Source organism: Pelodiscus sinensis, chromosome 9 (genome assembly GCF_049634645.1).
Source record: "Pelodiscus sinensis isolate JC-2024 chromosome 9, ASM4963464v1, whole genome shotgun sequence".
In the NCBI taxonomy this organism is placed as follows: Eukaryota; Metazoa; Chordata; order Testudines; family Trionychidae; genus Pelodiscus; species Pelodiscus sinensis.
In genome coordinates this window covers 44,369,387-44,393,631 of record NC_134719.1, presented here as the reverse complement: position 1 = coordinate 44,393,631, position 24,245 = coordinate 44,369,387, and the positions used below count along the sequence as shown (strand labels likewise).

The 24,245-nt window shown below is 41.4% G+C and overlaps 1 protein-coding gene across 2 annotated transcripts in view; it reads right to left on the bottom strand.

Moving 5' to 3' along the window:
* Window positions 1–2,984: 2,984 nt before the first annotated feature.
* DDX59 (DEAD-box helicase 59) overlaps window positions 2,985–24,245 on the bottom strand; it is a 29,153-nt gene continuing 7,892 nt past the window's right edge. Inside the window, exons 2-9 of one of the 2 annotated variants that reach the window (XM_075936678.1) lie at window positions 16,754–17,095; window positions 13,708–14,549; window positions 9,245–9,412; window positions 7,762–7,851; window positions 6,870–7,121; window positions 5,950–6,102; window positions 5,148–5,276; window positions 2,985–4,483 (exon numbers count right to left, since the gene is read on the bottom strand). In XM_075936678.1, the coding sequence (XP_075792793.1) occupies window positions 4,220–4,483; window positions 5,148–5,276; window positions 5,950–6,102; window positions 6,870–7,121; window positions 7,762–7,851; window positions 9,245–9,412; window positions 13,708–14,538 (1,887 nt within the window). In that variant the 5' untranslated portion in view covers window positions 14,539–14,549; window positions 16,754–17,095 and the 3' untranslated portion in view covers window positions 2,985–4,219. The remainder of the gene's footprint in view (window positions 4,484–5,147; window positions 5,277–5,949; window positions 6,103–6,869; window positions 7,122–7,761; window positions 7,852–9,244; window positions 9,413–13,707; window positions 14,550–16,753; window positions 17,096–24,245) is intronic. The other variant, XM_075936677.1, reaches the window with a different exon arrangement.

The window sequence follows — 24,245 nt, the reverse complement described above, 5'->3', positions numbered from 1 at the left end:
AGGGGTTAAATGGACTCCTTTGTAACACTGGGGTATGGATGCCCAGCAACGTACAGGTAGCTCCTGAATCTTTTAAGATATGGAGCTTGGAATCAGTCTAATCAGAGAAGAGGCATGACCGCTCAAATGACAGGTCCTGAATTGTATTCTGGACTTCAGGTGGGATGCCTGATACCTGCAACTGAGTTCCTACACATGACCACTGTTGTGGCCGTGGTATGGGCAGTGGAAACATTAGAGTCCAGTGCCACCTGTATGAGATGACCTTGCCTTCCTCCCTCACTCCTTCAAACTCTTGTCTAGTCAGAAGGGAGGAGTTCCTTCAACTTCCCCAAGGACACCCATGAATTATATGCATATTTGTTTAGAACTGTCTGCTAGTGTGCAATGCAAAGCTGTAGGCCACCAGTAACATAGACCTTTCAGCCTAGTAGGTCAAGTTTTTTGGTCTCCTTGGTCATGCAGGTTGGTGTTACCTGTTCCTGCCTCTTTCTGTGGCTAGCTGCTTGCACCCGGGGGGAGGGTGTGTAAAAAGATGTTAATGGTCCCTAGGAAATGAAATAACCTATAATGGGGTAGATAGGAACTGAGGGAGTGGAGGGCCAGCACAGATATATATGTGCTGTTATTGAGGCACCACTCCAGAGGGCTCCCCTGCTGGCCTATCGGGTACCACTGAGGGGAAAACCTTCCGACAATCATGTTTGCAGCATGCATAGACCTAAATGGAATGAACATGAGCAATCACTCAAAGAACTAGGGGTTACTAAATGAAATGAATAGGTAGCAGGTTTAAAACAAACAAAAGGAAGTATTTTTTCACCATACACACAGTCAATCTGTTCAAAAAAGAACTAAAGTTAATGGAGGATGAATATACAGGAGGATGAATATGGCTATTAGTGGGATGGATAGGGAAGATACCCCCTGGGCAATGGGAAATGGAACATTTGATGATTAGCTCTTTTCAGTTCATTTTCTCTGAGCATCTGGCATTGGCCACAGCTAGATGGACCTTCAGTCTGATCTAGTGTGGCTGGTCTAGTGTTCTTTTTGCCACAGAGATGTTATGTTATGAATAGGAGGGTAGGTGCTTACTGGAGATGTGAATGGGTAACAGGTTAACTAGTAACCATCACTCTTACTGGGCTAGAAATTGGCAGGCTTGTGCAGGGAGGGGGGAAAGCTGCCAATTCCTAGCCTGTGAGCCCATGTGGTCCTCCCTCCTTCTCTGTGGCTGCTGACTCCTGGGAGCTGGCAGCCCAGTGCCAGTCTGTAAGCAACTAGACTGGAGCTGCCACTGCTCCTGGCCTGCAGGACCAGCTCCCTCCCTGTCACCCACCCGTTTAATCATTTACCTGGTTTAGCCAGTTAAACTAAATGGGATTTTACATCCCTAGGGATTACAAGGAAAGTGAGAAAACATGACAGCACTGCCGAGGAACAACATCTAGAGCAGGTCAAGATGGCCCAGTGGTGAAACTCCGTACTTCCATGATGCCTTTCTGTAACTTGTGTTTCAGAGATCCACTAAGAAAGGATTCTTTATAGTATTTCAGCTGATCCAGGATTGGGAAATACTTTTTTTTGTAAACCACATAAAAAGGTATCCTTGCCTTAGTAACTTTGATACTGGATTATTGCATGGAATTTCTTTCCAGAAATTTTAAATTGTCGGTTAGGATGGAAATGGAACATGTATCACGATCTCATCAAAGACTGCAATGGCTTCCAATTGGTCTCCAACTGCAATTTAAGGTGCTGTGTTCTCAATAAATCACTATATATTGTGGCTGCTGGTAATTTCTGAGATCACTCTCTTCCTCTTTCTCACCTCAGTTGAGACCAATGGATGCACTTTCTGCTACCAGACTCTAAATTTGAATTATAGTGGCCTAGACAGAAGGATGTATCTAAATTTGTTTCCAAGATAAGACTGGCTTTTTCAGACCTTTGAGATTCAGGGTCCAGTACTAAGCTCTATTTAGTCCACTCTTAGGCTGATGGGATGACATGGAGTGAGCCGGAATCATCATCAAACAGATTGTATGTTTGCTTGGTTTCTTGCTTTTATCAACATTAGTTTTAATTGTTTTACATGTGTCTAGAGTAGTGAAGGCTAGGTTCATAAATGGGTCGCGTGAACGACCCTCCTTCCTTCAAGTGGGCTACAAGATTGGTGTAACCAAGATGGTCCCCCCCAGAATAGGGTTGTTTTGCCAACTTTTCTAACACACCTAGAATTTGGGGGTGTTCTCATTGAACCATAGCAATGCTTTGATTGGATGCAGATGGAGAGCATGGCTCTCACAGTCAATGTTGTATGCAATCAGCACTCACCTCACTTCACATACCCTTTCTTTACATGTCACTTTAGTAATGCTGATAGGAAAAAAAAAAAAAGCTGCGTGGATGGAAACCAGAAAAATCTGGCAACCTTTCCTGTGGGCAACAGTAAACAAAATGTCTTTTATATCACACAAAGAGAACCCCAATGAGTCACATGTGGCCCACGGGCCACAGATTGCCCACCACTGGCCCAGAGACCTGCAAGGGTGCCTTTTTATAAACCAAAAGATATAGGACACAAAAACAACTTACATCTGAGTTCTCTTCTACCATAGGGTTGCTTTAGTAGGAATGCAGCTACTAAATAAAGATCTGCCTACATAGCAAATATGCGTTTAATCTTTGCAGAGGAAAAGGGAGTGTTTCCATAAACTTCTGTTTTCATGTACTGTATAATTTCACACCCATCCACATGCCTATACAAGCTTACATAAGACTTCAATTTTCCTTTTTTAAATTCAACATTCATTCTGAAGACTGACTCACTCAGAAAAAATACCAGAGTATGGTAAAACTTGTGTTTTTATAAAATAGGATAAACAAACATAGACTGTTTTCTCCTGAAGTTTCATTAAGGATGGAAACAGGATACTTTATTCTGTAAACAGCTTGGTTTTTAAAAAAAAAAAAAAAAAAAAAAAAAAAAACACACTGCAGGACATGAATTTAAAACACAACATGAATTTAAAATGTTAAATTAATAGAGTTTTTATTGAAGGGAATCAAAAGGCTGTGTTGATAGGATGTCTATCAGTAATTTTAACAGCTAGGGCCTCAAGCCAGCAAACAGAGGGATGCACATTACATTTTAAGCATATATGTAGTCCTCTTGAAGTCAATGGGCCATGTCCCCAGCTGGTGTAAATTGTCAAACGTCATTGCTTTAAAGGCTCTACAACAATTTACACAAATTAAGGATCTGACCCAATGAGAATACTGTACTTAAATTTAAGTATTTCATAAGAGTTCACAAAATCAGAGCCTAGAGTACCTCATTCAATACTCTTGAGATCAAAAGCAATTGACAACTGCTCCCCTTCATAATCTATATGAGTCTGTTCTTTTCATAGTATCACATCTACTTTAGCAGCCCAATCATGTACCCATTAACAGAACGCTATCTTAATTTCAAGTTTTTATTAATAGCTCGAATTTTTCTGATTTTTCTACTGTGAAGTTGAAGAAACCACATCTTGTACTAGCCCCAATGACAGCAGGAAAAAAATCTTGTTCATGTTGTGGATTACTTGATCAGGATTTTTTGCTGGTTTCAGACATGAGATAGGAAGAAAAAAATAATATTCATGTTTAATAATTCATTATGACCCATCGATGAAACCTGTAGGGTACCCAGTAGAGAGGAAAATTAAGAGACGTTTGAAGGCTAAAACGACATTAACTTAAAACATAGTTAACTGAGCAGTTAAAAATATCTGCAGATAGTAAACGTGCCCCTGCCAATTTTTAGTTTTGCAATCAAATTTTCCTGTTTTAAAAGTATGCCTCTCTTCCACTGCAATCCAAAAGCCCCACAGAAACAACAATGAAAAAGGTTATATATTTAATGCAAAAAATGAAAATAACTATATAGATGTCTGTCTCACAAAGTAAATAAATTGAAAAAAATGCTTTTAGATGTTACTTGTAATAGTCTCAAAAAAATTTGGGCTGAAGTGCAATTTTTAAATTTGGAATACACTTTTAGATGAAACACTATAATAAAAATGAGTTTCAAGAGTTCACCAGAAAAAGTTAAATGTTTTTAAAAATAAATGTCAGATCTTATACCAATTATATAAATTCATGCTTAATTTTTACAGAAATACAGTGCTTTCATTATACTTACATATTTACAAATATAATACATTAATCACTTGTGAGAATTACTTTTGTCGTGTTTTCTAATAATGTCCATAAGATTGTCACCCGTTACAAGACTATTTTGTGATTGTTTTGCTCTCTCTTGTTCTTTTCTCTTTTGGTCATGAAGATAAGGTGAATTTAGCAACTGTGGAGGAAGAATGGTGCCTGTTGGTTTTACTCTCTTTACAACATCCCAAAAAAGCTTCTTGCTGTTGTTATTAATAAAAGTAATTGCAGTTCCATTGTGACCCAGCCTCCCTGCTCTTCCAATCTGCAAATGAAAACAAAGTTTATTTTAAATTAGAAATAGTAATCTAATTCCCTCCAGAATAAAAGAAGCTGCTTAAACTCTTAATCTATTTTTGTTGCAACAAAACTGCATACTGGTTATTCTTACATCAAACTGGATATATAGTATTGTCATGAGCAAGTCAGTACACTGAATGCTCTGCTAGCTCTCAGTTATTTCACAAGTGTATTGAGATCCAATATACTGGAATTAGACAAAACATCAAATATTACAACATGAATAAGCAGAGTTCCCATTCATTATTACTTTCAGTTTTGAATAAAAAAAAAAAAGAAATGTTTAGTATACACATATGCTTCACAAAGGTACAGGAACAGAGATACTATTTCACATTTAGGTGCAGAGGGAGAGCTGTATAAACACCATTGGCATAGGCAAATAAAGACATTGTTTTTGAGTGTTCCTCCTTCAATTTAGACCAAAGGTTTGATGTTTCTTGCATAGGATGAAGGAGAGACTCTTCAGGATTCCATTGTTCCTCCTCTCCTGAACAGAACTTTTCTGGAGGTACATCTACCACATGCTTGCATCTTTCAGTTCAGATCATGTATGATATTGTTTTACTTTTCCAACAATGTATTAAGAAATATCTCTTGTAGTGTTTAAGATACACATATCTCTTTACCTGATGTACATATTCATCCATACTTGAGGGCATATCAAAATTTACGACCAGTTTGACGTTGACAAGGTCAAGCCCTCGGCCAAGTACTCCAGTGCTTACTACAACTTCATATTTTTCTTCAAATAATCCCTGGGGTGGGAAAAATAACTTGTAATTACTTTCAACATATGCTTTTTTTTCCCCTTACAAGTCCTGAGAACTACTGTAGAAGAGCAAGATACAGTTGATTCATTTAAAGACCAGCATCAAAATGCTGCTGAAGAAAGGAGAAAAACAAAGCTCTGTTGTATTCTAGATTTATGTAGGGAACACGAAAATAAAATTTTGTGATTCACTGAGTCCTACTTAAAATGATACAAAACAGCATTTCAGCAAGACACAAAAGCAGCTACAGACTAATGTACAAGTCAATTTATATTTAAAACCAATAGAATAATCTATAATCAAGAATATTTAAAATAGATACTTTTTGACATATTAGCAAAAATACAACCTGTGCTTTCATTTCAGTTTTTCATGCACTTTAGCATTCACTGTGAAAACTCAGTAATGTAAGACAGAGGTAAGTACTATAACAATGCATTTCCTTCACTACAAAGAACAATATTCTGAAGAATAAAAATTGTGCCTAGAGTTAAAAAAAAAACCACCATTAAACCTAATGATATCTGAAATTAGTCAGAAGCTTTATAAGTGACAGACCACAACAAGATGCCTACTTTACTAACTCATTAAAACTATTTTAAAAATAAGATGTAATGTTTTATCATGATAGAGATCTTTATTGCAGGAAGAAACACACCTGCAATATATTTATCCTTTCAGTTTGTGATTTATCAGAATGCATGGATATGCATTGTAATCCTGTGATTTTATGAACAGCATCACTCAGAAGATCTGCTCCTAGCTTGCAATCCACAAATACCAACACTGGAGGTTTGAAGAGTTTCTTGTCCTGTAAAATTAATATAGGTGTATTAACCCTGTATCAGCACAGTTTATTACTGGGCAACCACAACTATTTATTTAGAGATGCTCATTTTATTTTTAATAGATTGTATACCTTAGAATGAAACAAGCTTATTAATTTAAAAAAACCCTCCTCCCAAACTCCTAATATAAAGGATGCCCTAATCTTGCAAAAATTTGCATAAATGTGTAATTTTACTCACAAGTCAAGTTAAAAATGTGCAAAAGGGTTTGTAAAATCAGGTCTCTAGTTTGTACTGACAACTTAAAAAAAATAACGTTTCAGAAGTTGTGTTTTAAATAAAAAAATGGTGACTTAAAAATGCAAAATAGATCTCAGATTCAGTTAAATTCACATATCCATCTCTTACAGAACTGCAGCTAAGATTGCTCACAAGAGAAAGCCTAGAATTACTATGAAGATTAAGGCCTACTTTTTGGGGCATCTAGTGAGAGCACGGGAGGGCAGAGGGTTGGTTTATTATTTTCTGGTGAAGTTTCACTAGAATTAGGTTAAATGAAGTAATCTAGCAATCTTTTAATGGCATTGTAAATGACAGTCTTTTTGTTTTATTAGGGAACCCCCATGGAGACATTCTTGAACTTGGTGATATAGTTAATTTACTGTGCATTACTGCTCTTGCTTTCCTCACACGTATTTCTCTTAAATAACCAAGAGAGAAATTAAACTAAATAAATTAAATTTTCATTACAAACATAGAAATAATTTGCTAAATAAAATATTATACTAACATTTAATATTTCAAATAGTTTTTTCTTTTTAGATGGTTCTTCTACCCACAAGATAATCTGGCGAACATTGGAACATGGTAGATTCTTTTCTCCAATGCTTATTCTCACAGGATTCTGCAGAAGCTGATTTGCTAACTGCTCGATGCCCACTGGAATTGTGGCTGAAACCAACATAGTCTGACGATCCCTGGAGATGTTTTCCAAAATATCCAGCACTTGTTGCTGGAAGCCCATCTTTAACATGGTATCAGCCTAAATAAAAATATTAATTTAAGACCATGTAATTTAAAAAAATAATTGTAGGTATAATATACAAAAAGACACAAGAAAGCTCTTACAATCACATATTGTTCTTTAACTGACATAATCGGCACTAGCATAGCAACACTGTCACCATATGAAAATCAGAAAAACCATGAAGAGAGAGACTGTTATTCTGTTGACATTCCACAGAGCATTGTAGCAGAGTTTATGCTCCTGTCAGCTATGTAATCTAAGAGAAGACTACAGCCTTCAGTAGGTTACTTAAAAAGCAATTTTAATGGTCTGTAAAAGATGCTTAACCCTGAGAAGTACTAACTGTATTTTAATGAACATATTATATGCATAGTTGGGCAGACCAATCACCTCACCTAGGACTTCAGTTAAACCATTTATTAAGTGTTATGGCCTTGATCCAGCAAAGCATGAAACCATAGAATTAACTTTAATGCATATTCAAAATTCAGAGGAAGTCAGTAGGACTACACACCAACTTTAGCGCTTTGCTAGGTCAGGGCTTATATTAGGCAGTCACTTGTTAATTAACAGTCAAATATGAGAGCTCTAAAAGTGGCCATTATATTTTGATAACACATTTCTAATTGCAATATTTAATTTTATATACACTTACTTCATCCACAACTACGATTTTGATACCATGGAGCTGAACAAAGCTTTGTTTTAAAATATCTAAGAGTCTTCCGGGTGTTGCTATTATAACCTATCGGAAGAAAGCAAAATATTAGAAAAGCAAGCTAATATGAGTTAATACTGTAAGAAAAAAGTATTCAGGTTTTGAAAAAAATACCACTATGTTTGAGATGAGCACTTGCAAGGCCTGGAGGACAAAAATGCAAGCTTTCTGTTTTGGTTTTTAGTGGGGACAGAAAATGTTGGATGAGTATTTTTAATCATTATTTATCTTTGTTTATCATCTGTGTATTATCTTTATGTATTTTTTTAAAAATGTGTTTAATTATTTAAGCTCAGATGCAGACACTTGAAATTCCTGTACCTGTTTCTTCAAAGTTGTATCTGAAAGCAAATGGAACAACTAGCTCTCTGAAAATGATATGTAAAACTTGCCTGAAGTGTATTCCACGCCAGAAAAATAAAAATTCTAAAATCAAGGAACTAATGCATTTCCTGTTGTAAATTATAATGTCACCTAAGTATGTGGCAAACTGTACCCTTTGAAAGTAGCAAAAATATAAAGAGAAATAATTTTGAAATATTATTCTTTGTGTGTGAAATTGAGAAGGATATACATAAATGTTTCACACGTATAAACTATACAAGAGCTAATTTGTACTTCTAAGGATCTAAATTCACTATGTAGAGCAGGGATGGGCAATAATTTTTGATGGGGGTCTACTCCAAGAGTGGTCAAGTGCTGCAATTTTCTGTGGAGTGCAGGGTCTGGGATGGAGGTTGGGTGCAGAAGGAAGCTTGGGATAGGGGTCTGGGATCCGAGAGGGAGTTTGGGTGAAGGAGGGGATGGGGATCTGGGGCAGGGGATTGGGGTGCTGGAGAATGTTCTGGCATGGTGGAGGGGTATAGGAGAGGGTGCAGGGTTTGGGATTTGTGACCTGCAGTAGGAAGTGTGCAGAGGGTTTGGGTGGTGACCTGGGGGAAGATTTTCTGACCTGGGGCAGGGAGTTGTGATATGGGAGCTCTGGCTGGGAAGTGCTTATCTAGGTAGCTCACAGCCAGCAGCCCTGCAGGATCATGAGACAGACTCCATGCTGCTGCAGTGAAGCCTCCTCCCTGTCACTCAGCCCTTGCCCACCCGGCTTCCAGGAAAGTTGCTGCAGCATGCAAATGAAGGCAAGTCGCCTCCCTGAGAGCCGGATGAGTGTAATGGATACCATTAACCATCAGCTTATCAGTTAAACAGTTAATCAGTTATACCCTAACATCTCTAGTAGAATCTGTTTGGCCACAGTAAGTTATGCTTCAGTTTATACGGTCTTCCTGTGTAATAAGGTTGGATGCCATTGGCAAAGAAAATGCACGTTCAATTTAAATCAAGAATTAAATAATCAGTTTTTATTTTCTACAGATGCCATAAAAACATCTTTCTTCAAAGGACTCTTTCACACAATAGTTCTTACCTTAACAGTTTGTTTTAGACGATGAAGTTGGGGTGGTAGTGGTAGACCACCTACAAGAAGGACTGTTCTCATGTTTGGCAGACCAATCATCAACTCTTTAGCTTGTCTCTCTATCTGAATTGCTAATTCTCTTGTTGGTGTCAAAATAAGTGCAGATGGCGTTTTAGTCTTAAAAAGGAAAAAAAAAGAAAAGCTTCTATCCACCACAGAACTACTTCTTTCTTAGGCGAAAGTCTAACAAATCTTTCTACAGTGACATAGTTATGTAGTATAATCATTTTTCAACTAAAAAGCTAATAAAGAGCTTACTAAAACCATTCATAGAGCCAACTCTAATATTCAACTAAAGGATAAATTATTCTGACATCAAGCTTCATTTGCACTGTTCTGGCAGGGAGTGCAATGTAATTTATACCAACTTCAAAGCTCCTTTACACACCAGAGCACTGTGTTAGGGTACATCCACATAGAGAAGAATAACCTGTGGCAGGCCCATGCCAACAGACTTGGGCTTGTGGGATTTGGAATGTAGGGTCATTTCACTGCTTTATAGATTTCTGGGTTTGAGCTGGAGACAAAGCTCTAGGACCCTGCCAGGTTGGTGGTGGGGGTCCCAGAGCGCGGCCTCCAGTCTGGCCCTAGAAATCTACACAGCAGTAAAGCAGCTTCACAAGCCTGAGTCAGATGGCATGGGCCAGCTGCATGTTTCCCTTTGCTGAGCAGACATACTTTTATAGTCAAAGAGAATCAGGTCTAGAATATTCAAACCAAATCAGTGCATTTTCTTTTTTTAAAGAAAATACTAAAACAGAGACTTACATGGTTTATAATGCATTTTATTAATTTTATCAGGTCATAAATGCATCACTTCTGTCTTTTGAATCAAAGCATCCTTTAACTGCTTTTCTCAATATTAAAATTGATTCTAAGGATAGGACGCGGGCCAAGCCTTAAACAGGAAACTAGAAAAATTCTCTTAGATATGTCCTTATTCCCTTATTAGCATTAAGAGATAATTGAACCAGAAATTAACCAAAAACTAGAATTACCTTGATCACACTATGTATGTACATTACAATATGGTGAAGCTATAATTTCATTTAGTCTATCATATAAATAATACAGCTATGAAACTAGAAATATCACACTTGTGTAGGCCTGAAAATATTTATCTAACTTGTTTTTTTCCAAAATTACAATTACAAGGACACGTTTATCAATAGACAATAGTCTTTTTGTAGAATGTGTTTATTCAAACTGCAATTACTCTTTTAAAAAAGTAGCTTTATATCCTTGGAAAACTATATTACCCTATTTAACAATGTAGTCAATATCAGGGGAACAAATGGAGAATCCTTTTACTGAACGATGTAAGGTTTCCTTTGAGAATTCAGTCAGCAAAGTATGGGAAAACTATGATTGCTTTTGCTGCCACTGCTGCCATTTCTCTCTTGCCCAAAGTGATGCAGTGTCTTCTAGCCTTTATCTTACTGTGGGGGGTAGAGGGGAGACACAATGGGACTGAAGACAGTCTGTCATGCTCATTTACTTCATACACAAAACCACTGGGGAGTTAGGTGGAGCATGGGAGAACAAAATGGGAACATATTACAGGATGCACCTCCCAAAAGTGGAATTCTCTGGTCTGGCAATATCCATGGTCCGGCAGAACCAAGGACATTCCTGGATCAGAGAACCCCTGCAGCCTACTGGCAGGAAGGCAATCCAGTAGGGGCAGAAGCAGCAGGACTCGGCAGGAGCTGAGGCATCCCGACAGCCTGCGGCAATGGGACCAGGTCAGGGCAGCCCCCAGCAGCACAGGATCAAGCTGGTGACAGTTTGTGGCAGTGGGGGGGCCGGGGCCAGAGCCAGAGCCAGAGCCCTGGGCAGCCTGTTAAAACGGGACCAAGTCGGGGGCTGGTGGCAGCCCCCAGCAACATGGAGCTGGAGCCCTGGACAGCCCACAGAAGCAGGGCCAGAGTCTATGGGCTGCAGTGAGGCAGGAGCCTGTGCTCTCAGTGGCCCACAGCAGAGGGTCTGGAGAAAGTCCCAGCAGTCCATGGCAGCGTGGGGCCAGAGCACTGGGTAGCCCACAGAAGTGGGGTCAGAGCCCGCAGGGCTGGGACTAGCAGCCCAATCAGGGCCAGAGCCAGCCCCCAGCAACCCGTGGTAGCACAGGCTGCTGGAGCCAGGCAGGCAGTCTGGCTGCAGCAGCAGCAGTAGTGTCAGCGACCCAGCAGGCAACCCGGCAGGGGCTAGAGCGAGTCCCTCTGCCTCACGCTGGTAGAGTCAGCAGCTGGGGCCTGTGGCAGGAAACCATCTCTCGTCAGGCAAATTCCCTCGTTTGGGACCGCTCAGGTGCTGATAAGAGATGTCCAACCTGTACTATTTACCTGCCTATTTACATATAGTGAGAACAGAGACAGGTGTCTGACATACATTTTTATTAGATGGGTCTAGGAATATCTTGTTAATGAGTAATGCCACCCTGGAAGCTGTTGCTAACCACAGGATATCTAACTGTTTGTACTGTCAATCCCTGATTTGAAGAGATATTTGCTGGCCTTTTTAGGACATCTTGAAATTGCTGAAAATCTCTGGCAACGGATGGTGGTGGAGGTATAACCACCACATCCAGAGAAGAGTGTTTGAGGGGTGACCTCTTTAAGCACCCTGGATTCCTGGTCTTCAAAGGTCTCTGTGCGTGTGGGGGAAAAAGAGGGCTGTGCTACTTTAGCCTTCCCATGAAACAATATAGATCAGTGGTTTCTGCCATGGCGCCCGCCAGGGCATTTATGAACACCCGCCAAATGATCTGGGCCGGCCCCGCCCTCGGCACGCAGAGCATGCGTGGTGCCAGCCCCAAGCGCAGCACATGAGTGGCCCCTGCCCCGGGCGTACGGCACATGCGCGGTGCCGGCCCCGGGGCACATGGGCAGCCCCGCCCCCGTGACCACTGTGCATGCGCGGCCCCGCTCCCCGGGCGCCCAGCAGCCCCAAAAGGTTGGGAACCACTGATATAAGTGCTCTGCAAACTGCTGCCAATAAGCATCCCAGAAGTCCCAGTGTGGCCACTTGGGGGCCCCATATGGAAGTTAGAGTGGGTTGGTTTCCACTTGATAAGACTCTTCCATGTGACTATTGGGAAGAGGGAGAGGAAGAAGAACAACGCTCTCACTTCTTATCTAGGTTTATCTATACTAATTATTTGGTCAACTATAGAAAAAAATAGAAAAGATGAAGCAGCATGCTTGAAGCAGACACACTTAAGATGCCTTCTCAGGCTGAGGCAGTTGAGAAAGAACTGAAGGCCAGTTTGCTAGCATACATCTATACAGCCTGTGTGTCTAGCAAAGGAGCCGAAGGCACATGCACAGGTTGAAAGAACATTACTAACTGAAAAGCTCTGATTGAGAGGCACATGTGCCACTGAAGTGGAGTACCCATAAAGGTAATACTCAAAGAACTATGGTGACTCTGAGCATTCTGGGTCATCAAACCCTAAGCTGTCACCAATTACTTGAAAAAGTGAAGCCATTTCCCAGCCAATAATAGCCAAACTTTATCATCGTAAAAATTAACAAGTTATTGAGACAAAGTTTTCCATATGTCACTCGCAAAGTCACCAGAAGATAAACAAACCATAATGTATTAAAGACAAAAAACACACTTCTTGAGTTACTGAGACGCTTTGATTTAAATGGAGCTGCTGCAGCTAGGGGAGAAGCATGCTTTGCCAGCTCCAGCAAGGAACTGCCGTGACCAGCAGAGAAATGTGCTCCTCCAGCCCCAGCTGGGATTGCCATGACTGGCAGAGTGCGTTCCTCTGGACCCAGCAGGGAGATGTCGCAGCAGCTCTGTGTACAGCAGCCCTGAGCCCCTGCACAGGTCTTACCAGGCAGCTGTGCAGCTTAGAGGCAACCCTGCTGATGGGCCCCTTTTGATGACGTTATGAGGAGCAATCAGTGCAGAAATAAGTTTTACCTAACTTTTCAAAATTATTTTATCCTCCGAGTTCCTCTGGATATTTGCTGTTTAGCTGAAGACATCACAGCCTGAATTCATCTGTGATATCACAAGACTATTAGGATGTCTGTAATGCCCTGGTGGTATTTATGATTTCACAGAATGATGCATGCTGGGATATTAGCAATGAATTACTGAGTTACTGGGAAAAGGAAAACTACAAAATTGGAAAAAACCCACCAGAAATGTCTTTCCAATAGATTACTTTTTGTGAACAAAATGAAACTGCAAGTACATTAATGCTCATGAACAAACTATTTTCTGCCAAACAGAAAATGGTCACAGTGCTGGGGAGTGGGATTAAAAAAATAAACTAGTGAGCTTCAATACAAATGACTGCCATTTGTAATTACACTGAGAACTGTGGAGTCATTAAGATTCTCACCTCTTTCTGAGTATATACTTAAACTTTAATTACCTCTCTAAACATCAATTACCTCTTCCAAGGCTTTAACAATAACTGGAAGCAGGAAAGCTGCAGTTTTTCCAGAGCCTGTGTTTGCACTGGCCACAATATCCCTTCCCAAAAGTCCAACAGGAATCATTTGCATCTGGATAGGGGTTGGAACTTCATAGCCTGAATTTTTTAAATTATAGTTTAAAGTTTCAGGAAAACCACAGTGTTCAAATTCTAAAATAGGTCTTGTAACTCCATCACCATGGACAGCAATACCTAATTGCAATTTAAGGTTCTTGATCTGGTCATCTTGCAGGCTTAAAATAAAGGAATGTTCTTTATAGGCATAAAGGGTGATGGGCAAAGGAGCTTCTGGTTTCGATTCTATTTTCACAAGACTGTCAGAGTTTAAACTTTCTTCCTTTTCTTTAGCTTGTAAAAGATGTTTGGCTTTACATTCCAAGCTACAAATATCTTCATCTGTTTTATCACAAATATATTCTCCATAACGACCACAAACAACACATTTAGGTTCTCCCGGTTCTGCCCACCGTTGGGATTTGCTGAAAGATTTAATGGGTTCATCCACAGAGGAAATGTCTTCTTCTACATTTTGGTTGTCACTTCCCAAAGATTCGACAGCAAAGGGGAAATCTGAATCTGGAGACATGCGTAGCTCTGTGCATTCTTGTACTGCTTTATATACATGGCATTCTGACGCAGAAGTATCTTTTATAGATCCCTTAACATCTCTTAAGTCTGTGGTCTCCACTAACGAGGGTTCTCCAGAAGACAACTTTTCTTTTTTTAATGCACAGCTTTGCTCATCATCAGCATTTCTCTTGACTTTCAGAGACCTTGGAACAAACATGATTCAATATTCTGTGAAGAAAAAAAATTATAATTATTAAGTGTTTTAGTGTGGCCTTGGAGAAAAATTGCAGGGAAGAGCCAGCCAAAGACTCCAGAGGGTAGCTAAAACAGGAACTGCTGCACTGCAGCAGGGAAATAGGGGTAAAATATGGTCCATCCAGGGTCACCCCTCCCCCAACACACACAAATGTGGAAGGGAGACCAACTCCAGGGATGCTAGGTCCTCACTTCAGGGGTGTTATGTCCCCGTATGCCCTTCCCCATCACGTGGCCTTGGAGAAAAAAAAAATACACAGAGCTGCCAGCCTAAGATTCCAGGAAGAAGCAGCAGCAGCCAAAAAACAAACCTTTAGACATGCAAAGACTTCCTACAGTTTTGACTGGACTTTCTCTGATGATTAGCTACTTGCACCAACCCTCCCTGTCACCTTTTCTTCTAGTCTCTTCACCTCAGTTTTATTCCATAACAAGCCACCTTCTATTCCCTTTATTGTTTCTCCCTCTTCACTGAGCAATAACAGGAAACTTGGAAATGGCAGAGGTGCTTAATGACTTCTTCTTTTCAATCTTCACCAAGAAGTCTGATGATAAAGGAATGCCCAACATACTGAATGCTAGTGGGAAGGGGGTAGGTTTAGAAGATAAAATAAGAAGGAACAAGTTAAAAATTACTTAGAAAAGTTAGATGTCTGCAAGTAACCAGGGCCTGATGAAATGCATCCTAGAATACTCAAGGAGATGATAGAGGAAGTATCTGAGCCTTTAGCTACCATCTTTGAAAAGTCATGGAAGGCAAGAGAGATACCAGAAGAGTGGAAAAGGGCAAATATAGTGCCCATCTATAAAAAGGAAAATAAGAACAACCCAGGAAACTACAGACAAATCAGTTTAATTTCTGTGCCAGGAAAGAAAATGGAGCAAGTAATTAAGGAATTCACCTGCAAACATCTGGAAAAACATAAGGTGATAGGTAACAGCCAGCATGCATTTTGTAAAGGACAAATCATGTCAAACCGATCAGATAACTTTATTTGATACGAAATCAGCCTTAAAGATAAGGGAGAAGTGGTGGACATGGTATATCTAGATTTTAGTAAAGCATTTACTATTTCGTATGACCTCCTTATCGGAAATCAGCCTTAAAGATAAGAGAGAAGTGGTGGACATGGTATATCTAGATTTTAGTAAAGCATGTACTATTTCGTATGACCTTCTTATCAATAAGCTAGGGAAATACAGCCCAGATGGACATACTGTAAAGTAGGTGCATAGCTGGCTGGATAATCATTTTCAGAGAGTAGTTATTTATGGTTCACAATCATGCTGGAATGGCGTAACAAGTGGGGTTCCACAGGGATCAGAAGAAATTTCTGTCCAACACAGTTGAAGTTTGTGGCTGGCTCTTTTCAGCATTATTTTAGGAGTTGGGTGTGTAATTTTATTTTAAAATTCAGATACTCAAAATACATGAAATACAAAGTAAACTGATGGTCTCTCAATTAATTATAAATCTGTATATACATTTATAAAGTTTGCAGACAATACCAAGCTAAGAGGGGTTGCAAGAGCTTTGGATGGGATTAAAATTCAAAATGATCTACAGAAACTGGAGAAATCTTCTGAAGTAAACAGGATGAAATGCAGTAGGAACAAATGCAAAGTGTTCCAATTAGGAAGGAATAATCAGTTGCACACACAAAAAGTGAGAAATGAAGTCCAGGAAGGACTACTATGGAAAGGGATCTAGGCAACACAGTGGATCACACACTAAATGAATCAACAGTGCAACAGTGATGGGGGGGGAAGCAAACATTCTGGGGGGATATTAGCAGGACTGTTGTAAGATACAAAAAATAATGGTGCTCTACTCTCTTCTGATTAGGCTTCAGATGGAGTACTGCCTTTAATCTGGGTGTCACATTTCAGGAATGATGTCGACAAATTAGAAAAAGTCCAGACAAGAGCAACAAAAATGATTAAAGTTCTAGGAAACAGGTGCTATGAATAGTACCATCCGCAGAGGGGCATGGGGCCCCGGAGACCCCCGCTTCTGCCCACACCACCTCTTTCCCCAAGCCCTGCCCCTTTCCACCCCTGCTCCACCCTACTGCACCACCCCTACTCCCAAAACTCCTCCCCAAGCAACATGACCCATGGGATTACTGTTACTGGGGTTGGGAGGGTCTGGTGCTGGCAGCAGGGGCTGGACTCACCATCGCGGCGGGAAGCACAGAAATTTGGTCCCAATCTGATGTGCTGCCCTGAGCTTGGCTCCCAGCTGCATTACTCTGGGGTGTGAAGCAGGCTGGGACTGGGACGCTCCATTTCCTGTCACTGCTGAGAAGTGGAGTAACCCAGCTGGAAAATGATGGAGCGGAGCAGTCTGGAGTTGGGTCACTCCACTTCCTGCAGCTCCCATCACATCTGGTGAATGAAGGGGCAGGCCTCCCGGTAAATCTCCAGGTCGCCCTGGGCCCTGTGGAACCCCCCTGCCCCCAAAGCCTGGGGTCCAAGGCAGCTGTCCAATAGGTGGGAATGGCTCTGTGTATAAAGAACTGAAGAAAATGAGTTTGTTTAGTCAAGAGAAGAGAAGACAGAGAGGACATGAACAGTTTTCAAGTACATAAACCTCCCTCCTTGTAACAACTTTTTATGTTAGACAGAAGAAAAACTTCCTATCTGTCTGGGCAATTAAGCAATGGAATGAATTGCACAAGGAGACAGAACTCTCCAATGACAGATTCTATAAAGAACAGATTAAATCAACAGCCACCAAGGATGGTCTACATAAAAACTTAGATTTGCCCTGATTGAAGCGTACTGGACTATGAGGATTCTTGACCCTTCCAGTCTTATGATTTTACTATTCTATTCACTTTACATACCTTTTGTAATATATTTTCTTATTGTCAACATATTTTTCATGTATGTAGACTCTTTTGTACACATTTTCAAAGCACTTTCGAAACATTAAGTAAACCTTACAACTAGGGATGTTAGATAGCAAGTAATTGAAGTAGTCGTGTAACCTCATCCAATTTGAGCAGTTACACAACTCTTCAATAGTCCCTGATGGCGGGGGCAGCTGCCAGTGAGTTCTTGGACCCACTCCCGGGGAGCCCCCTGCCATCCCATGCTGCTGCCTCTGTATCAGCGCTTCCTCCACCCTTAGCGCTGCTGCCTGTCCAGACACGACAGTGTGGGGTGGAGAGAGGAGGGCAGTTCCACAGGATCAAGTGCTCATGGGGAGCCGGCTTAAAAGCCAGCTCCTCACAGGCACCAGATTCTACTCCTCATTCCCCACCACACAGCGAGGCAGGGGAGTGTGTGTAGTCAACAGGATTAACCAATAAACTCAGACTTATCAGTTATTCATGTAGTCACCTGATGGCTGACATCCCTATTTACAATATCACATTAAGCAAAATGCTATTAACCTAATTTTACAGATAGGGAAATTTATGCACAGATAAGTTAAGTGGAAAGGTCAGTCAGTGAATCAGTAAGAAAAAGGAACAGGAACCAGAACTCATGACTACTAATATTTAGTCTCATTTAAATAATACTGCTTTTCCACTGTAAAATTCCTTTAGAACAGTATTACGATAATCATAGAATACTAGGACTGGAAGAGACCTCGAGAGGTCATCGAGTCCAGTTCCCTGCCCTCATGGCAGGACCAAATACTGTCTAGACGATCCCTGATAGACATTAGATGGAGATTCCACAACCTCCTTGGGCAATTTATTCCAGTGTTTGACTACCCTGACCAGGGCCGGCCTTAGCAAGTGCGGGGACCAATTCGAACAGGGCGCCCCCCCCCCAAGATTTTTTGTTGATCGGAAAAAAAAATGCACTCACACAACAAACCACAGCCACTCACAAATATCACATCAGAAGTAGATCTGATCAAAATGTATATCAATATAGCTGAACATGTAAAATAATGCCATCCTTTACTTAATTTTGCACAAAATTTTACACAAAATTAAATCAGTTGCCTTAAGTGTAGGTCAAATATTTTCAATTGCAAACTATCCAGTCTTTTCAATAAAGTTAAAAGCTTGATTTTTAAAAAGTTACCAGAGAGTGTTGCAGTTTTCTGTTACATCGATTTACTTTTTAAATAGCAAAAATTGAGTCTTTGTTAAGAAAGTGTCAGTTCTGTGGTCAAATTCCAGTCCTTAATGATTTCAGCACCACTGATTTCACTAGGTAACATGGTACCTCACCACCATTGCCTCCTTTGCACTACCCTTCAACACATATTGCCTGCATGTTGAGTCCAAGGTCAGTCTACACAAGATTTTATCAATGATTTTTGCTCAAGTGATCACTGAGACAAGACAAGGACTCTAGTCAGCTCTGCCTTTAAACACTGGATGTAAAGTGTCAGATATAACTGAGGACTCCCAAATAGACTCTACACCACCAGAAATAAAACCTGTTTCCATCTTCTGTGACTTTCAGTTAGATGTGACTCACTATCCTCTGCTTAGTGTTCAAGTTATGGTAGATTCTAAGACAGGTCATATTAAGTTCAGGTCTTTTACCTCTTAATCATATAATATGGATTACAACATTTCATTCTCCCAGCTCAAAGTCTTAAGTGAATTTCGACCCAAAAGAGCCAAAATTGAGAACCCTGACACAGCAAGTGTGTCTACTGATCTCTGTGGCAAAGTAGGTATGTCTATATAAATAATGTCTGCTCGTGAAGCCTTTTCCTACAGTTGATTAACAGATGGCAGTAGATAGCTCATTCAGACCACTGGCTGATAATAGTTAGTCACCCTGACCAGTCATTAACCATAGTCATGGACTCACCCTACTCTCCATTGTCTCTATGATTCTCTGATGACCTGTGACAAAAAAGGAAGGTGGAAAGGGAAACTGAAGGGAGAGACCTCTCTAAATTCACCAATCAAAGAGCAGTATTGCCAACCCAAAAATCACAAGGAATGCCTACACAAAGTTATGAGAATGGTCTACAAATCATAAGATATTTTAAAAATAATACATGTTGGATTTTTATTGGCCTTTTGTTTCTTGAGTATTTAGGGTTCGTGTTTTAAAGCTTTCCTCCTTCACTGTAAGGCCCAGAAATATAGGAACTTTTTTTAAATGAAAGCTGAGATTCCTACATAATCAATTGACTCCAGGTCTTTAGAAAAACACCAAATGTTTTGAGACTCATGGTAAAACAATGGAGGAATTCTTGTGAGCCCACAGTATAAATAAATTTTAAAAAATAGTATCTTCTCCACTAAACATCCTAATGAGATACTGCAAATGGTAAACTGAATTCAACAGCTCCTGATATGAACAGGTATCAACCTAGTTTTTCATATTTGAAATGGGTTACCAGGAATCGCACATGACAATATGAAATCTTTCCACTCTCAAGTCAGCATAGTCACAAAGCACCTATAATTTTGATCCATGCATTTATTGGATAGTGAAAGAGAAAGGAGGGGAATTAGTGTAGATAAATGTTGAAATTAAAAAAAAAAAAAGCCTGAAGGAATTAGGACTGGGCTCCTACATCTCACGTTCAAAACTAACTAGGACACTTCTGACCAGATTTTCAAAGCTGTGTAAAGATCAGATAGATATCTTTGAAGATCCGAGATGGCATCTGTCTCTTTAGGAGCTTAATTACCTTTGAAAATCTGAGCTTAGATTTCCAAGTCCAATTATCAAAAAATATTTTAGTCACTCATGTGCTTTTGAAAATTTTAACTTGGGACCTAAAGAGACAAAAGGCAGGATATATGGTATTCCTTTTTAAAATGTGTGACATCTATTTTTAGCTGAATTTTATATTATTTTTCTCCCAGGGGCAACTGGCCCCTTTGGCCCCCTCACTATGCCACTGCCCCCCCTCCTGCAGATCTATCATCTTATGCATGTGCAAGATCTGTGAGAGCCGTCCTATGAATATGAAGTTAGGGTACGTCTAGACTGCATGCCTCTGGCGACAGAGGCATGTAGATTAGGCTACCGGACATAGTAAAATGAAGCGGCGATTTAAATAATCGCTGCTTCATTTAAATGTACATGGCTGATCAGCTGTTTGTCGGCTCAGCGCGATAGTCTGGACGCTCCCCTGCCGACATAAAGGTATTTGTCGACCACCCAGGTATGCCTCCTCGCCGCTTCATTTTACTATGTCCGGTAGCCTAATCTACATGCCTCTGTCGCCAGAGGCATGTAGTCTAGACATACCCAGTGTCTGTGGCGCCTGCTTCTGTGTGGTATCTCAATGCTGCCCCATTCACCTCCAAAGATGGGGCTTCCCAAAGCAGGCCCTTGCTGCTGAGCCCCAAGGCATCCACAGGTCCAGTCTCCTTTCAATGGGCCCACTTGCCAAGGCTCATTGAACTTGGATCTGGCTTCCATCCCCTCTCTAACCCCCATCAGAACTACTGTGCCCTCCTGGCTTAGGAAAGGAATAAATAGGAGGATTGGAAATTAACCCGCCCAGTCTCATGTCCCCTAGGCAGGGAATAAGCCATCTATATTAGGCCACAGCTGGAGTGTCATGTCCAGTTCTGGGCGCCACATTTCAGGAAACGTGGAGAAACTGGAGAAAGTCCAGAGAAGATCAACACAAATGATGAAAGGTCTAGAGAACATGAGCTATGAGGCAAGGTTTAAGAAACTGGCCTTTTTTACCTTGGAAAAGAGAAGACCGAAAAGGGACATGAGAGCAGCTTTCAAGTATCTAAAAGAGTATCATAAGGAGGAGGAAGAAAAATTGTTCTGCTTGGCCTCTGAGATTAGGATGAGAAGCAATGGGTTTAAATTGCAGATATTTAAGACCAAGTTAGACAGACACCTGTCAGGGATGAGCTAGGGGAACTCAACTTTGGAAGCCCCAGGGGCCACACTGATACTTACAGAACATGCTGAGAGCCTCAACTTAAGTGTGGTTACATATGCAATCAAATATATACAAAAGCTTCTCTCACACTGAGAAGCATGAATACAAAGATTAAGGCAAAACTACACAACACACAGGCCCCATTTAAGTCAGTTCTGCTGATATTAATAAAATGCAATATTTACCCGATTTCTACCCATGTGACAGCACTTTTCATGAGCAATGACAGTGCAAGAATTTAGCTACTAAAACACACATCAACAGAAGATCATTACATTGACTAATTTTTTGTTTTGGCTCCCACTCGCCGGCCACGTGTTGATCCCCACATAAACCCAAACTGCACCATGGGGCGCAAACAAACTGGCCATGGGCAGCATACCATGTTATTAATAAATATTTTATAAACCTTTACCTTTTCTCTCTGCTGTCATGTCTCCTCTCCTTGCTCCATCATCTCCCCTGGTGCCTGATGCTCCCCAACTACACACCCTCCTCTGCTGTCCTGACTCCTGCCCTTCTCACTGCCCTCAGCCCTCCTGCAACCTGCCCCCCTCCACCAGCCTCTCTCTCCCCCCTGTGCCCACTCCGATCATGTGAGCTACTCCTCTTCTAACATCTCCCTCTACACTCCTGCCCTGCCTCTCCTCTGCTGCTGGTCCCTCCCTTGGAGGTGTCTGCCCTTCTGCTTCACGCCCAGAATCCCCTGGTACCTGCACCTTCCCTTAGCCCTGTACCTTCTTCATGCCTCCCCTTTCCCTCACTGCCCCTGCCCATTGCCCTCTTTTTCCCTGTTGCCCATCCCCTCACCACTCTCTGCCCCCGTTCCCCTCACACCTCTGTGCCCTCACACATGCCTTGCTCCATCCCCACCTCTCATGCCCACCCCTTCTTCCAAGCATTCTCCCAGCACATTCTCCTCTAGCCCCTATGCCCTTCCCTTCTCCTCTCCTCACCCCACAACAGCCTGTCCCCACTCCCACTGACACCTCCCCTCGTGCCCTTTTCCTCATTGTCTGTATTTGGCCCCCTGGCATTTATCTCTCCTCCAGCCTGTCTCTTGGTACCCTTCCCTTTCTTCCCCTTCCCCCTCCGCACAAGCCTCTTCCTCTCTCCCCCACTTTCCCTCCGTACAAGCCCCACCCCCTCTGCACCAGCCTCTTCCTCTCCCCTGCCCCCATTCAAGCCCCTTCCTTGCCAATGCCGTCCAAGCCCAAGCCCCTGCCCCTCCCACCGCTCCCCTACCTTCTGAGGGGCCGGACTGCGTGCGCCGCAGCAGCGGCATGGCACTTTTCAGTTTTAAAATCCTGGGCATGACATTACGTCACGAACGGGCGTCTCCCCACCCACCTGCAAACAGCACGCACGGCGGCAGCAGCCGGCAGCAAGCGCAGCGCAGCGCAGGTAAGGAGGAGCCAAGCCGAGGGAGCCGACTTCCGGGTGCAGGGCGCGAGGCCCCCTTAAGCGCGGGGCCCGAATCGGCTTAAGGCCGGCCCTGACCCTGACAGTTAGGAACTTTTTCCTAATGTCCAACCTAATCCTCCCTTGCTGCAGTTTAAGCCCATTGTGTCCTGTTCTATCCTAAGAGGCCAAGATGAACAAGTTTTCTCCTTCCTCCTTATGGCATCCTTTTAGATACCTGAAAATGGCTATCATGTCCCCCCTCAGTCTTCTCTTTTCTAAACTAAACAAACTCAATTCTTTCAGCCTTCCTTCATAGGTCATGTTCTCTAGACCTTTAATCGTTCTTGTTGCTCTTCTCTGGACCCTCTCCAATTTCTCCACATCTTTCTGGAAATGCGGTGTCCAGAACTGGACACAATACTCCAACTGAGGCCTAACTAGCGCAGAGTAGAACGGAAGAATGACTTCTCAGGTCTTGCTCACAACACACCTATTAATGCATCCCAGAATCATGTTTGCTTTTCTTTGCAACAGCATCACACTGCTGACTCATATTCACCTTGTGGTCCATTATAACCCCTAGATCCCTTTCTGCCATACTCCTTGCTAGACAGTCACTTCCCATTCTGTATATCCAAAGAGCACACATTAATTATTTTCAGTAGTTAATAATGACACATAACCCAGTCATGGGACTGGACAAAAATTATTTTGCTCAAAAATTGGATTTTTGATCCCATGCAATTTTTTATGAAATGTCTGCTTTCTGTAGAGAATTTCAATTTTGTAAACAAAAGTAAAGCCAAAAACATTTCAGTAAAACTCCCTCTAAGATTTTTCCATTCTTACGAGGGCTGAATTTTCTTTTGGGTGGTTAAAATTCCTTATGTCCAACACCAATACAAAAAAAGAAATAAATATAAATGTTAAATAATCCATAGGCGTGGAAGAAAATATGTTAAAATAAGGGATCATTAACAAGGAGCAATACTTATAATTATTTAATATGAAATCAAATTAAAAAAACCTAACACTACCCTAGGCTGAAGAAGTAGGTTTTGCCCACAATAGGTCATGAGAATATTTATGTATTTTTGTTAATCTCTAAGGCAGTGTTTCCCAAATAGTGACCCACGGAACCCCGGGGTTCTGAAAAGTGAAAGTAAGGATTCTGCGAGAACCTATCACTCCCCCACCACCACCCCCACGCTTCGAGCCGGTCTTAGGGGCAAGCAGGCGTTTTTTTGGTCGACCAGTTCCCTCAGGCGTTTTTTTTTTTTTTAAAGAGTTCTGTGGCCAAATAAAATTGGGAAACGCTGCTCTAAGTTACTACAGAATCATTGTTGTTTTTTCAGTTTTTTTAATTACAGACTAACACAGCTACCACTCTGAGACCTTGGAGTATGTGTATCATC